The sequence below is a fragment of the Cheilinus undulatus genome, linkage group 7 (assembly GCF_018320785.1).
Source record: "Cheilinus undulatus linkage group 7, ASM1832078v1, whole genome shotgun sequence".
In the NCBI taxonomy this organism is placed as follows: domain Eukaryota; kingdom Metazoa; phylum Chordata; class Actinopteri; order Labriformes; family Labridae; genus Cheilinus; species Cheilinus undulatus.
Window position 1 is genome coordinate 3,339,043 of NC_054871.1, and position 16,773 is coordinate 3,355,815.

At 43.5% G+C, this 16,773-nt stretch overlaps 1 protein-coding gene across 1 annotated transcript; it reads right to left on the reverse strand.

Moving 5' to 3' along the window:
- Positions 1–1,219: 1,219 nt before the first annotated feature.
- Positions 1,220–16,414, reverse strand: zbtb37 (zinc finger and BTB domain containing 37). Its single transcript, XM_041790789.1, has 4 exons — positions 16,061–16,414; positions 7,610–8,541; positions 7,418–7,517; positions 1,220–4,402 (listed from the first exon to the last, which is right to left on the reverse strand). Exons 2-4 carry the CDS (start codon positions 8,527–8,529, stop codon positions 3,869–3,871), a joined length of 1,554 nt encoding a protein of 517 aa, XP_041646723.1. The 5' UTR covers positions 8,530–8,541; positions 16,061–16,414; the 3' UTR covers positions 1,220–3,868.
- Positions 16,415–16,773: the final 359 nt, after the last annotated feature.

Sequence of the window (16,773 nt, forward strand, 5' to 3'; positions counted from 1 at the left end):
CACATTGTCAGAGCAAAAAAGTGTCCAAGAAGGAAAACAAACACATGCTTGTCTATAAAAATATCTGAGAAGACTGACGGGGCTCTCCGCGTGAGTTGGTCAGAGCGCCCCCCGGTGGTGCTGTGCTGTGCGGTGCAGCAGCTGTATTGCGTAGTGATGAGAGGTAACTGAGCTGTGTAGCTTATCTGAGGCTGGACTCGGACCCGGCCCAGGTTTCCTGCTGTGAGTGGGTCAACAGGCTGCCCGATGGTTCCTTTAATCTACCCCGGCGTTCAAAGGTGAGAAAAACCAACGTTAGAGAGGATTCACTGATCTAGGGTGATCACGGGTTGTTACTGCATGGACGTGATAGAGACGAGCCTGGAGACTCTGGAGACAAACTTTAATCCGTTTAGATCTCCGGCTTTGCAAACCACGAGTCTTCTTTGAGGTCTGTGATGGGTTCAAATACTTTAAATAAACTTCTATTTTTTGAGACAGAGGAACAGAAGCATACTGTCTTAACTGAAAAACACATTGGTAATTTCTGTTGGGTTTCTTTTTTCAATTACCCAGTATTCAATAGGATGTCTGTTAAAGTCGTTAAATAAGAACAACTTCCTCTTTAATTCTTATTTCTTACCTAAAGAGAAAGTGCACAGTCTTAATTGTGCAATAACATTGGCAACATTTGTAACAAGCACAGGAGCTACATTTTTTATGCATCTGTTGGCATTGTCGGCAGGATTGAGGGAATTAAGCTCCTGCTGCACCTACGGCTTCAGACGAGCAATATGAAAAGAAGTCGACTACCAGGCTGAGCAATTTATAAAAAACTCATCTCTACCTGAAATCAGCAGTAAAAAAGGTTGAAATTTAATTTGGTTTTTCCATACATGAAACTTCTTTGCAATCATCAGATGGAGAGTAACCTCCAACATTTACTCACATTCTGTTATTCAGCAGCCTTTCATAGTCTTTGCTTTTTTAGGGTTTTTAAGTATATTTTTATGGAAGTATTTTTGTTTATTGCAGTTTTAAAAACACCATGTACACGGGCAGCCCGGGTTCAAGTCCCACATGTCTCTCCCTGCTCTCTTCCCTGTTTCCGAGTCTATCCACTGTCCTCCTCTATCTAATAAAGGTATGAAAAGGCCCAAAAATAAATCTTAAAAAAAAAAAAAACTACTGATTCCAAATTTACTCAAAAAAAAGTGTACAAGTACACAAAAAACCCTCTTCTATCACAGCAGTTTGAGTAAATGTAATTCATTACTTTCCACCTCTGATTTTAACCTAAATAACTGCACTTTTACCTGGGTACAATTGCCTTGAAATCCTTCCCTCTCTAGCAGTCGCTCAGTGGGCCTTGAAAGATAGCAACGACTGGGATATAGCTGCTTAAATCAAAGTTATGAGGGGGAAAATACTATTTGGGAAAAGAACAACAGCCAAGCTCAGAAATGGGAAAATTCTGAAAGATCATGTCTTTTTAAGTGTGAGGACAATATCTCAAGGTCACATAAAAGTACAATTTAAACGGATTCATAATTTAGCTCAACTCCATTAGATCTTGCCAATGTTTATGCACACTTTAGACTGTGTGAAGGTTTTCTTCCAGCTTTTAGGATTTAAAACCAGGAAAATTACTCAATATTGGGTTTCTAGGACTTCTGCTTTTGTTACTGAGGCACCTTAAGGAAATAGCATTGTTATATTTTTACTAGAGTTGTATTTAAGTGTAAAATTCTGATATCATGACAACCCTAGTGCAGGCCATCACGACTCGAGCTCCAATAGAAGGGCGGCCTCACAGTTAGATTACCAAGTTCTTTTCCTAAATGAGAGCTCCCATTCAGAGAACACATTTCAAACACTGACATCACATTTGAACTTACTGGTTAGTGTATTTTTAGTGTATTTTTTACAGTATATCTGAAATATGTCTTTCTAAGCTCCAAAAGTTTAGTTATAGATGTTGTCTATCATGTTAATTTAGTGTGAAGATAAACAGAACCCCGACTTCCTCAGTAACTTCAGATGGGAGAAACTACAAAATCTAAGAGGTCACCATGGGCTCAAGATGGTCAACATTTTGGGGATGTAACTGATACACAGTCATGTGCATACGTTTTAGGCATATAGGATTCATCCCAGACCGATGTGCCACAACTGGGGCTGGAGATAAAGGGGTGGGCAGTAGCGAGAGTCAGGCTTAATACATCCAAGTCTGTCACTCAACAGCCAAAGCCAAGCTCGATGGCATCTCTTTTATCAGGGCCTTTTCACCCCTAGTGATACCCCAGGGACCCTACTCCCCGCGGGGACGGTACCCTAGGCAGTGCTCTCTCGCCACACCCACCCCTTACTCAGTCATAAAGGTCTGGGCTTTGTTATTTTTTCCAAAAGATTATTTTCCCATGCCCCTGGTAATATGCAAGGACATCTAGAGGATGACTGGGGTAGCGTAAATCCTCCTTCCCATCTATTGGTGCCCTCAAGCGGCTTATGGGGCTTTTCCACTAGATAGAGTAGCTTGGCTCTATTTGATTTGACTCGGCACAGCAGCCCAGTAGAGCAGGGGATTTGCTTTTCCACCACAACCGAGCTACCTGTCTGAGTTTGCAGCTAGAGCTGATGATGCAGTGTTTTGAGTCGATGTAGGTGCGCTTCAGTAAGCACTGTTTTGTTTTGCCAGAAGAAGAAGATGCACTGTTTGGTTTAGCTGTCACGCCTGTCCCTGCTGCTGTCCCGAGGTATTTCAAAGTTTAGTGCAGCAGTTGCTACTTAAACACGTCTGCAACGCATCCCCAAATAATGAAAAACTGCTGTGATGTCACCACAGCACGCTTGGAGGCTCAGTGTAGTCTGGCACGGCCAAACTGGTTATGAAAAAGTAAATCAGCACTGCTTGGTGCAGTTTGGATCAGTGCGACCATAAGCCATTGTGGAAAAGCCCCATTACTCGCCACATCTACACCTTACCTCAGCCTCAGTTTTTGGCCCAAACATGCCTAAAAGTTCTGCACAGTACCGTCTCTACGAATCATAGAGGAAATATTCTCTGCGTAATAGTTTTGGCACCCTCTAGGATAAATATATGCAGATGGTCCAGGATGTTGAAAATGAACCATTTGGGGAACCCGAGGGATCAGGACTCAGAGGTATCTTCTGTTGAATTCGAGGATTTAGAACAGACTTAGGTAGTGTGAAGGCGTGAAGTGTGAGACCATCATCTACGCTGGAATGAGAGTCTACCACACCTGTTCAGAAATTCAGTCTGTATGTTTAACGGCGCTAAAGTTTCGAGGCTGTGATCACACTGGAACAGGTCTCTAACAGTCGTGGTTTTCTCATTGAACCTTTTTGTGCAACTAAATCTTTTCATGCCACGATGGCACTTAAAGAGCGCGCAGGATTATTGTAGGTAATCTCGCTGCTCCAGATTGTCTCAAGGCAAAAATAAAGGATTGATGTGTAAAACTGGCACTGAGTAGTTTGGCAAGTTTCCACCAGACAGACTGTTGTGATGCTGCATTGTGAACCTGTAATAATAACCTGTAGCAATAATAACCTGTAATAATAGAAGCTGTAATATAAAAGTAGAAATCTGTAACATAAAGTTGACGGAGGCAAACGAGGACCACTGTGTGGTGTATGAGGTTGTTGGAGTGTGTGGCATTTCTTCATTTTTAGCTTAATCGTTTCCGTTTGGTTTGTGAAGGTAGATGCGGTTTAAAGCGGGAAAATCTCAGTTCGGACTCTGAGGTGTTCGCTCGGTTGTTCGGTTCAGTTTCCTGTTGGTTCAGGGACATCAGGGTCAGCTGGGCCCTCCGTGTCTGCCTACCCCTACCCTCACCCGAACCCTTCACATTTCCTCCTCTTGGGGTCAATCAGGCCCCGTGGTGGAGACCGAGGCCTGGGGACCCTCGCTGTACTGGCCCCCACCGCTGCTGCTTCCAGCTCCACTGCCCCCACCTTCAGGATCCTCCTGGCTGGGGGAAGCCTCATCACTGGGGCCTCCCCTGGATGTGATGGAGGTGGTGGTGGTCTCGGGGGAAGCGCTGTGAGCCTCCTGGGGGGCGCAGCCCGGGTGGTTCTTGCGGAAGTGCTGGTTCAGGATGGCCTGGAAGGGGAAGCTCTTGCCGCAGACGTGGCAGTGGAAGGGCTTGTTGCCAGTGTGCTTGCGGATGTGGTACTCCAGCTGGTCCTTACGGGTGTACTTCTTCCCACAGATGCGGCAGACGAACGGTGTGATCCCCATGTGCAGGCGCATGTGGCGGTCCAGGCTTCCTTTCTGGTTGAAGGACTTGCAGCAGTAGATGCAGGTGAGCCTGGGGTTATAGCGGAACCAGCGGTCTCCTACCTGCTCCCTCAGGTAGTCTTCATAGCCCCCCATGTCAAACGCAGCATGTTCCTCCCCCTGAAGGGCAGAACAGACCATCAATCCAGACAAGCCCAGAACAGACCATATATCTGACATAAAAAACTGCACAGACTGGATATCTCATCTCTGGATAAATGCTAAGCCCGGGACTAACTAATGTGGCATAGGTCAATGACTAACCAAGTTCAAGGTTTATCAGTGCCCCCTCTACCTATTTCAGCTGGTCTTGTCTGAATTTTAGTTCATGTTGGGGCTTCAAACTTCAAAATTTGAGGCCACAATGAAGAGAAAACATTGTGTAAACATTCCAGAATGTTTTTTTTTTAACTTTTACTGTATGTCTGAGATGACTTTCATCATCGCCCATGTTAGCAACTCTACCCACAGAAATGTCTGGGCCCCTGACAAACCAAGTGATCGTGCCCTTCCCAGTTCTGATGTCTAAATGATGTTATTGTAGTGGTTCCCAAAGTGGGCCGCGGGCCGTGCCCCAGGGGGGTGCAGGGTCATAACGGGGGGGGCACGGCAAGGCCAGGCTAACCAGCACCAGCTGATGACTTCAGCCCTATGAAAGAGGAGCAGTTTATTGAAGTCTCCTCAGATTCAACAATATTCTTGCAGTTCAAGTCCAAGATGCAAAAAGATCTGTAGCACAAATAAGCCCACAGCTGTCACTGAAATTATTGCAACACTGGGTGTATAAATCTTACAGAAGTTCATTAAGTTTTTATTTTATGGGGGGAATTGTTCATCTTCAGTTAGATTTTTAAAACTCAAAATGTTTACGTTTTCTGTAAGGGTAAATTCTAAAAAAAAAAAATGGGGAATAACAGTGTGTTTTTCATACATTTACATGTTATACATGTGGATACATACGGTGAGGGCTGGGAGAGCCTGAAACATTTTCATCTGCCAGAGGGGGGCCGATAGAAAAAGTTTGGGAACCACTGTGTTAATGTATGTGTGTTATGGATCAGTAGCATTGGTGCTAGCATCCTGGCTAACAGTTCCTTTATTTTGGAGCTGAAAAGCGTGTTGAGCTGTTATTGGTGTTGAAATTATTCATTTGTGCCACAAATAATCCCTTTCAACCACTTTTTCTGCCAATTTTAGTCACTTTTTACCCATTTTTGACAACTTTTAGCCTATATATGTCACTATTTAAATCTTTTTTACTCCCTTTCTGCCTATTTCGCCACAGTTAGCCTATTTTGTTACTTTGAAACCCATTTGCCACTTTAAACCTATTTTTGTCACTATGTTGGCCTTTTTTCCCTTTTTTAATTCCAATTTGCCACTTTTTATCCATTGATGCCACTTTAACCCCATATTGATCAGATTTCAACCCCTTTTAACCAACTTTTCTGTCTGTTTTGCATTTATTAATGTTTTTTATCACCCTTTCTGCTTAATTTTTCCACATTTTCTCCCACTTTCCACTTTTAACCTTTTTTTTTAACAACTAAACAACGTTCAACGTTTTTCTGCGTTGTTACCCATTTTGCTAATTTAAGCCAATGTGTAAATCCATTTTTTCTCTTTTAATCCACTTTTTGCCAATCTTAATTAATAAAGGAGGCTCTGAGGATCATAAAGGAGTCTCTAAGGATAGTAAAGTAGGCTTAAAGGGTCCTGAAGGAGGCTCTAAGGATCTTAAAGTATGCTCTTAACATCTTAAAGGAGTCTCTAAGGATCCTTAAGGAGTCTAAGGATTCTAAAGAAGGTTCTAAGGATCCTAAAGGAGGCTCTAAGGATCATAAAGTAGGTTCTAGGGATTCTAAAGGAGCCTCTAAGGATCATAAAGTAGGCTCTAAGGATCCTAAAGGAGGCTTTAAGCATCCTTAAGGAGTCCCTAAGGATCCTAAAGGAGGGTCTAAGGATCCTAGAGGAGTCTCTAAGGATCCAAAAGTAGGCTCTAAGCATCCTAAAGGAGGCTGTAAGGATCTTAAAGGAGGGTCTAAGGATCCTAGAGGAGTCTCTAAGGATCCTAAAGTAGGCTCTAAGCATCCTAAAGGAGTCTGTAAGGATCCTAAAGGAGTCTGTAAGGATCCTACAGTAGGCTCTATGGATCCAAAAGGAGGCTGTAAGGATCCTAAATGAGGCTCTAAGCATCCTTAAGGGAGTCTCTAAGAAACCTAAAGGAGGCTCTAAGGATCCTAGAGGAGTCTCTAGGGGTCCTAAAGTAGGCTCTAAGCGTCCTAAAGGAATCGCTAAGGATCCTAAAGTAGGCTCTAAGGATCCTAACGGAGGTGCTAACAATCCTAAAGTAGGTGCTAAGAATCGTTAGCACCTACTTTAGGATCGTTAGTATCCAAAAGAGGCTTTACGTAACCTTAAGGGGGCTCTAAGGATCCTAAATGAGGCTCTAAGGATCATAAATTAGGTTCTAAGGATCCTAAATGAGGCTCTCAGGAACCAAAATGAGGCTCTAAGGATCCTAAATGAGGCTCTAAGGATCATAAATTAGGCTCTGAGGTTCCTAAATGAGGCTCTTAGGAACTAAAATGAGGCTCTAAGGAACCTAAAGGAGGCATTAAGGGTCCTACATGAGGCTCTAGGGATCCTTAAGGAGGCTCTAGAGCAGTGGTTCTTAGCTAATGGGTGGGGACCCAAAAGTGGGTCATGAAGCCCTCTCAGTGGGTCGTGGATGTGTGCCTGGGAAAAAAAAATTGCGCCAAATTGTCTATGAGAATCTATAAAACATGCATGTTTTGTCCTGTTTCATTGTTTTGTTACACCTTTTGTACTGTTGTAAGCCCAGGCTCTACTATTTTTATTAAATACATCTGATTAACCAATAAGATCTCCAAAATTTGGGTCGCAATTCTCCTTGAGGAGTTGATGTTGGGTCCCCTAACTCTACCAGTTGAGAACCGCTGCTCTAGAGAATCTAGAGTAGACTCTAAGGATCACTGTGAAGGTTGGGAGGTGCACTGAAGATGTGGGTGACCAATGCCTTCAAGTAACATCACATCAGGATAAACTTCTAAATATTCTCACAGATTTACTTCAATACTTAACAGACAGCCACTGTGTTCTGATTTTTAGTACCTGAGAGCTGGACTGTCTCAGCTCGTCCGCCCTGCTGGGAGACTCGCTCTTGGCTCTTTGACGCTCCGCCAGGACGACCACGCTGCCAGTGGGACTGAACCTACACACATTCATAAACACACAATAGTAACACACACTGTCACCAGGTGTCAAACTTTCATCAGGATGACTTCCTGTCATTGGTCGACTCACCTGTCCGTTTCACTGAAGCTGGAGGACGGTTGACTGCTCCGGGCTCCGAGTGCACTCACTGGCCCCGTCACCAGCGTGCTGCGTCCTGAGGTGTCGATCATTACGGTGGTCCCCTCTTCTCCTGCCCCGACCTCCTCCTGGTGCTCCCCTGCCCCGATCCAGTCCTCCATCCTCTCCGTCTTGATCCTAACTCGCTCCATGCCCCCACTCTCCTCCGCACTGCCGCTCCGCTCTGGCTCACTGCTCGTTTCCACGTACCACTGACCGGCCCGGTTGATGCGAAGGATTGGTTCTTTGCCCACTCTGATGGCCGTGGCCTCAGGACCCTCCAGTCCACTGTGCTCCACAGTGGGTGGGGGGCTGAGGGGCTCCTCCACAGGACTGATAGCCTCACACGCCTCTGCTCCTCGGGGACCAAGAAGCCGCAGGGTGGCATGGTGACCACCTGCTCGCACAATCGTCTCCAGGGTGCGGTTGCCCCTAGTCACTCGTATTGCATCCTCCGATGGCTCCTCTTCCATGTCAGCCAGACTGATCTTCAGGTGGATGCCCTCCAGGATCTGGGTGCAGCGGTCGATGATGTGCTGCATTTGCAGGAAGCTGGCGGCAGTCAGGTAACTGATGATGTCAGCAAGTTGCAGGCAGAGACGACCCGTGTAGCAGAAGGACAGCAGCTGCTCAAACACCGATGGGTTACGGATGACGGTCAGTGATACGGTGCTCATCTGGCTCAGAGACATGTGGTCACGGAAGTATGGCGAGCTGGCGGCAAGGACAACCTTGTGTGCCCGGAAGCTCTGACCCTGAACGTTGACCACAATGTCACAGAGCCGGCCCTGAACTCGCAGCTGGTTCAGGTGTGACAGAACTGAGTTACTGAAGTCGGGGATGTCAAGCTGGATGCTGCCGGAGCGCTCCATGCTGAAGGGTCACTGCAACGACATGGAATAGATCAGAACATTAAAACCACCTTAACCAGATCAGAACACTGAAACAACATGAACCACATCACAACACTGCAACGACATAGACCAGATCAGAACAGAACCGGTGAACCAAACTTTAGACAAGTGGATTTGGGTTTAATGTGATTTGGCATAAGTTGTCTCAAAATAGTGTAATACTGGTGTTCCAGTGAGGGGATTCATTTCATTATCAGGCTGGAATAACTTCGCATTACTTCTCAAACTGTGCATTTCACACACAAGGGTAACAGATGAGTAACAGGGACATAAATATCCTATCTTGATGTGGAAATATGCAAGTGGTCATTTAAGCTGTCAAGACAGAATCAAAGCTCAATAGATCATCAAAAAGGGGTTAAGGATGATACTTTACAGGGGAGTGGTTTTCAATCTTTTTTTGCCCAAGGCACACCTAAGATCAAGACAAAATATCAAGCCATACCACAACCATATCTTTACAAAATACCCTCTTACATGTTACAGTAAATCGAGCGTATTTTGTTAGTCCAGGCAGGCCGTGGAGTCAAGCGCTGCCATATAGGTGAAATCAGCTGAACTAGCGAAAATCCTCGTCTGCTGATGGCAAGCTGATGCACTCTAGGCAGGCTATTGGCAAATCATACTCATGCTGCCATATCTAAAGCCTGTCTATGCTCTGCTGCTCTCTTTGCAAGCTGCTTTTTACAACCCTCCTCCACCCCAGCTCCTCCTTTATTCTACCTCTGACTTCATCAGTATCATTCTGTTGTCATTTATGCCTGTTCTGCTCTGTTTTTTTGCAACTTCTCTTCCTGCCCCAGGCTTCACTTGTAGGCACAGGAAAAGGCAGGAATGTGTAGGGTTCCTAATTGATGCTTTCCATGTAGACTCGAGGAAGAGCGGGGGATCCCAGAACAGTCATATAAAAACAGGAATGACTGCAAATTTATAAGTGCTAATAAAAAAAAACTATTCATAACCACACATCATTTGTGTTTCTTGACGAAGGTGTCCTGACTGAACTTAAGTTACTGTATAGTTGTAGTAATAACATGTGGGTGTACAAATTCCTACGGCACACCAAGACTTGGCTCAAGGCACACAAGTGTGCCTTACCACACCATTTGAGAACCACTGCCATTGAAGAACAATGCAGCCATAGGACATCACTCCCCCTATGGAACTGATGTGTAGTGTAAAAAGCTGTAGTTCCTTGAGTGTCCACATGAGGCTAGCTACAGAAGCCCCAATGTGAAACAGTGGCTCAGTACCAAGAGTTCAGGTTGGGAGCTCAATCCACCAGCTCCTGCAGTCACACGCAGGCCCAGTCCTAACTATAAGCAGACCACACACAGCACATGGGGCCTTGTCAACTCTGGGGGGGCACTGTTATTTTCACTCCATCTCTGCACATCAGGCGTTGTTTGCATGATAAATATGGTCAAGGTAATGTATAATGTAATGTAGGGAGGCTTATACCAGAGTCTGCTTAGGAACTGACTTTGGCTCAAGGCGGTTCTGGTCTCATGTCAGGGTCCTGGGGCAAGAAGCATGCACAAGATTCACATCACGAGGACGTGTAAAAGTCAGGTGACTTGAAGTATGTCACGCTGCCATTTCTGTGCTTTTGTATTTTAGCAACAAAAAAAAATGCACATTTTTTCATTTGCATTACAAACTACATATAAGTCAGTCTGAAATCCCCAACAGAGGTCAAAGAACTGTGCAGCAGGGACAGTCCGTCTCCCCCTGAATGTATTTTGAAAGATACACTGACTTCCGGTTTATCTCCAGTTTAGCAGCAACTTAACTACGGAGAAAGAAACGGAAGAAAGTAAAAAGTTCAGTCTCCTTCAGATCACATGTATTAGTGGATTCATTAGTGTAGCTGTTTTGTTAAATCTAGGGATAGACGATATTGGATTTTGCCAATATTTACAGATTTATTTTAGCCGATACTGATAAATAAATTTGTTTTATTTAACCTAATATTCAGTCCTTTTAACACAATTTAATGTTTGAGGATGCACAAAGGAACATTCTTCCTCAAAACACACTTTAAAGTTTAAAGGATGAGGACAGATAAAGAAAAAGATCTAAACTGACATAGGCCTGCTGGTTCAGCCTAAAACTCCCCTAATTTATTAGTATATATGGCCAAATTTTACAGTTGATATATGCTCAGGCAAAAAATCAGATGTAAATATTAGGGCTGTAGTCAACCAAAGAAAAACTTGGTCGACTAAAATCACACCAGATCATCAGTTAATCGATTAGTCGTGGGACAGACCAAAAAAAAAAAGAACCTTAATGTAATTTCTACATCAAACTTAGCACAGAAAATGTAGTCAGTGCAGTAAGGAGGTTTTAAAATTTAAAATGAACCCAAAATGAACTTAAAAACCATACGATTTTTGGAGTAGAACCACCTTATGTTGTAATTAAATAATAATTCTTTTTAACAAAATGTTGCCACATCGCTGACTTTTTCAACATTTTGTCAATTAACAGGAAACGGAGTATAAACGTGCTTCACGGGCTCTCCTCTAAGGTGGGAGGTTCCTAGTGACGTTGTTTTGGCTTTCTGGGTATTTAACCTGTAATTAATCACCCTTAAAGGCACGAGCAAATTGTATTTGAATAGTTATATTCATAGTTTTTTTTTTTTGTAAATTATGTTTTGTAACACCACATAACCAAAAAAATAAAAACACATGACGTCTCCCCTCTCACCCCTGCAAAAAATGGATTCTTCCAATTAAATTAGCATGTGCAATTGTTCAACCAATTGGAATTTGGTTGGACATGAGGTCATCGACCAATTAATCAACCAATCGACTTGAGGCTGTCAGCCCTAAGAAAATTTCAGCAGAAATTTTGAAATCTGCCGATACCAATATTTACCTTTTTTAGCTAATATCTGCTGATATTAATACCAGACCGATAATACCGTGCATCCCTAGTTTTCATGACGTCAGAGGTTTGACAGCTGGAGGCGACCTGAAATTTTATGTAGGCAGCCACCTCATAATTTAATATGCAGGAAAAACCCTGACTGGGGATCGCTGCAGAGAACTTCTCAAGGGCAAGAAAAGGGCGCACAGATAGTAGAGCCTGACCGATATGGGATTTTTGGGGCCGATGCCGATACTGATACTGGGGGCTAAAAAAAAGCCGATATCCGACATACTGGACAATATCCGATATATCGGCCAATATATGAAATAAGAACATTGATATACACAGGATATATACTGTACATGAACACAAATTCTTATATTTATATTATCTTTGTTTATTTCACAAAGATGCAACTTAGACAACTTTTAAACGCTGTATAATAGTCTATTTTAGATAATGGTGGACATGTGAATTAACAGTTGCATTTATCGTTGTTTATTCTCTACTCCTCTGAGCAATAGAGACGCAAGTGGTCGACTACAACTCCCACAATGCTGTGCATGTAAAACAAATATGGCTGCCCACTGAAGAAAGTCAAAGTACATGATCGAAAATGGATTAAAAATGGATAAAAAGACGCTTAAGTAACGCTGTGGATTCAATCTCCAAAGACCCCAAAAAGTCACCAAAGTTCTGGGCTCGCTACAACGGCGTCCTTTAGAGCTACGGAGACATCGATGGTAGCAAACGTACTCAAAAAAGAGTATGTTTCTATGACTTACGGTTCAAAAGTTATCGTTTTTATATATTGTGTCATGTATTGTTGTAGGACAACACTGTCCTTAGAGACTCCGGAAAGTCAGCCAAGTTCCGGGCTCACTAGAAAATGTTCAGTAAGAGCTACGAATGTTTGGAAGACATGATTAGAAAGGCACAACGGAGCTGTGCTGCGTGAGCTCTAGGGGTTAATATATCGGCTACATATTGGCCGATGTTGATTGATCTGTGATATGCTATCATCGGCCTGCCAATCAATCGGTCGGGCTCCAGCCTAGCAGTCTAAGGCTCTACCCATGTACGCGGGCGGCCCAGGTTTGAGTCCGGCCTGTTGCCCTTTACTGCATGTCTCTCCCCAATCTCTCTCCCATTTCCGACTCTCCACTGTCCTCCTCTATGTAATAAAGGCACGAAAAGCCCAGAAATAAATCTTTAAAAAAAAAAAAAAAAAAAGGAGGAAGAAAAGAATACCACAAAATTCCTAGATTTTTTTTTACCATACAGCCAATCCATCAGACGATAATTCATAAGGGTGTTTCATGAATATTCACACTGATCTTTTTGGCTTTGCAGTGATGTCTTCTGAAATAAATAAATACTTTCAGCGTTTCCCATTAATGATAAAGGCTGTGGTGCCTCGCCATAAACTAATCTCCCCCGCCACAGTCTGACTGCCCTTTTTAAAATTACATTTTTATAAGGCCAAAACTGTACGCATGCATGCAAGAGGTTTCATGCTGCACACACAACAGACACACAGCTCTGGAGCATACGTCACCAGCAAACACTCTGCTCTCTATGTGTAAGAGCTAAAGACAGAAAAAAATACAGATTTTAAGAACTTAAGGACGAACATGCTCCTTTCTCTGCACTTGTGCTTCTCCACTTAATGCTGTAATCCTTGTAGAAACTTTATTGAAACAGATGATATTATACAGTAGATGAGTAATAGATAATTTAATAAAAGGCATAAAAAACAATTCCAGCGTAAATTAGGGAATAAAGATAAAAAATAAAGGGTTGCGACGCACAATTTTCTGGTGAGAATTAGCTTCTGTTAAAAGCAGAGATGGTCATGTAGGTCACATGAACTCATTGACCAGTTCTTATGATTTTTTTTAATAAAAGGTTAAAAGTAAGGGTTTTAGTACTGGTTTGAAAGAAAGAGTATAAAAAAAGTTTTTCTGGTTTTAATAACAGTTTTTTTAAAGAAACCCTCCATGATCAGAAATTCACCATATCGGTTAAATATTTTTATAAAAACTCAAGAGGAAAAAACTGGTTTGATCCCAAATTTCTATCAGGAGGTTGGACCAGGAAACAGCTGGGAATTCGAAATAAACTGGAGTCAGTCTATCTCTGTTTAAGTAAGACAAGAGCACAAAGTCTCTTTAATTTGCTCTCAGAGTGCACTACATTGATGTTACTGACTTTAAAATGTATTTTTTTCTCAGGGAGCATGGCCTTAAGCCTGCAAAGCAGATGGATTCGTCTGTTTCCACATTTCTCACTGGCAAATTCATCTTGCAAAACTCCCGTCTGAACAGACTGGGTGCTGTAAGAGAGCGGCAGGACCAATCAGGAGTAAGTAGCAGTACATCCGGGCGACTTGGAGTCGTGACGTAAGATAGCAGCAGCAAGAGGCCAGTGCAATTATAGCGGAAGAGATTAGCGTGGATGCTGCTATAGTGCCAGTTTTATCAGAACCTTACGACATTTCTTTGTTAAAAGTAGGGATGCACGATCCACTTTTTTTCAGTTCTGATCCGATTCCAATAAATATGTGCCGATACCGATACTGATTCCGATTATACATATATATATATATATATATATATATATATATATATATATATATATATATATATACACAATTATTATTGTAGTTGGTATACTGTGTGAGGCTACATGAGGCTGTAGTAAACCACCCATCTCCTCTTATTAAAAAGCAAAATAAATAAATAAATAAATAAATAAAAAATGGTAAACAATGAATTGAATTTAAATGTATTCCAAACAAATTTATTTGAACTACAACTAAAAAATAAATATCAACATTATCCAAAAACAACTACAACTGAGTGTAAGTTATAAATCCCTGTCTATAATGCTATTTAATGAACCTCCCGCCACTAGAGACCGCTGTAGCTTCAGTTAATGGCTGCAGCCTTCCTCACTGACCCTTCACAGGATGTAAACAATGAGAATCTCCGCAGTGGCTAACCTGTTGGCGAATAGTAGGAAGACCGCAGGACGACAGTTTTCCAAAGTAGTAAGTGGAAATAAAGTGGTATGTGGGCTGTCGAGGGTTAAGCTCACGTATGACTACTCACCCGAAGTGAAAAGAGGCCAAATATCAAAGCACAACATTAATCTGCAAAGAGGAACGTAGGCAGGCCGCGCTAGCTCTCAATACTAGCGCCACCCATTATCAGGCTAACGTCACACCCACTCTTCTTTGTGTTCTCTCATCTTTAGACTAGTTTTGACTATTCTAAATATAGATTTACGTTTAATCTACTAAGTAATTATACCGCAAAGAACATCCCCAACTAATACTAGCTCAGTTACACACTGACTGTCTCGTGTTAGACTGTGGTGCGTTCATAGTCTACCGCCAACTGTAAGATGGATTTGGATTGGTCACTCGGATCGGCACCGTCAGTCAGATATCTGATCTATTAATTACGTCCATATTGGACCCGATACCGATATTGGATCGGATCGGTCCCATCCCTAGTTAAAAGAAGAACAGAGAACAGCAGTGAGCTGTTTTCTTTGCGGAAACGATGTTCTACCTTTCTCCCGACTGGAATCGATGAGAGTTTAATAGTCATGTTTTGTTGCTCCGATTGGCCCATAAAGATGTGACTGACAGAACATTCATCCAATCACCCTCTGAGGTCTTTTTAAAAGGCTATGCCCTTTCCTAAACACCGTCTATGGGAGTTTTACCAGACAGATGTCTGAAACAAATCCATCTGTGCCAGGTTAGCATGGCCCTGGACCCCCCTAGAAAGTGTGGAGTGCACATGATCAGACTGGTCCCCCCTCCGCCTGTTCCAGGAATAACCCTGTGTTAAGCAAAAGTAGGTCTGTGACCGCCTCGTCATTATAGCCGCTAACACAGATCAGCTTCAAAGACAGCTTTTGTTACTTTTTTGAAACCAAACAGGCAAGTTATAAAAACATTACACCCCTGTACAGCGTGTGCCCATAAAAACCTGAACTATTCCAGTCTAAATTATTTTTTAATTCAGGCCGTAAACATGTTTATATCTGTTTTAATTTTAATATGGGTGTGACTGTGACTTTAGCTGCTTCTGACAACAGCCTCTACTGGACATTGGAAGAACTGCAGCTCTCAACCCTCCCCCATAGGCTTCATTCCAACAGTGAACTGCTTTGTTCAACCTAAAGAGAGAGAGGACGTCCATATTACGCATGTTTTGGCAGTATTTTGAGGATAGTGTTTCCCTTTCTCCTCTTAAGCTCCACCCCTTTTCCAGATGTTACAAAGCTTTGTGAGTAGTTTTGAAAAAAGGCTTGTCAATTTATTATGTCTGGATACAAAGAAATATCTATCATTGGATGTCTATGCCTTTCAATCGTGTTGCCTTGGTCTGAAAACTGGAACCATGATCAAAGTTTAATATTCAGACATCATGGCAGCCCTACTGTCTACATGACAGGTCTCAGGTGACAGCAGAACACCTGTCCCGGGTTGACAGCATGACCAGGGCGCAGATAAGGCACCAAGACACCGACCTGATCCGTGCCAGTGTGTCCCAGGAGACCAGGTGAGGCTCAGGTGAGCCGCAGGACTCACCTGAGAGGTGGACAGGACAGATAGGTGTGGTTTCAGTCGAGGCTTCAGTCCAGCAGCTAGCTCAGCATCGTTATCGGGGCGGGAGAGGACGGCAGCTCACCACGGTTCGGCTCAGCTCTGCTCAGTTCAGCACGGCTCGGCAAGGCTTGGCTCGGCTCGGCTTGGCAGACTGCAGCTCCACCCGCCGCTCCTCCGGGCTCGGCGGCTCCAGCGGGGGACGTGACTCGTTCAAGGCCGGGGAGCAGCAGCGGAGCTCGGGCTGTGCTCTGCCTCCATCCCGCTGTGAGTGCTCAGGTTCGGCTCGGTGTCGGAGCTCCGCTGCGGACTCTCATCTTCCTTTTTCACGGCAGAAGGGCCGAGGCTGCAGGAAGGAAGGAGGGAAGGAAGAAAACGCGCGAGGCCTGCTGGGAAATGTAGTTTACATACAATGGCGGAATGGGCTTATCGAGCGTGACGAGGACTACATTTCCCGGCATGCAGCTGTGAGCTGAGGGGTCATCATGGCACTTGGAGTTTGGCAAAGTGGAGTTTTTTCAAACAGCGCACATATTCACAGTAGTGCTGTCAGACTGACAGAGAGGCGGCGGTACAGCTGTCTGGCTCTCTGCTCTGCCTTTAAGTACTGTTATTACCACAAACACTATAGCAGGGAAGGTTTAGAGGGGTTTAGTATGTAGTCTGGTATTTAATTCGCTCATTAGGTCCAACTGTTT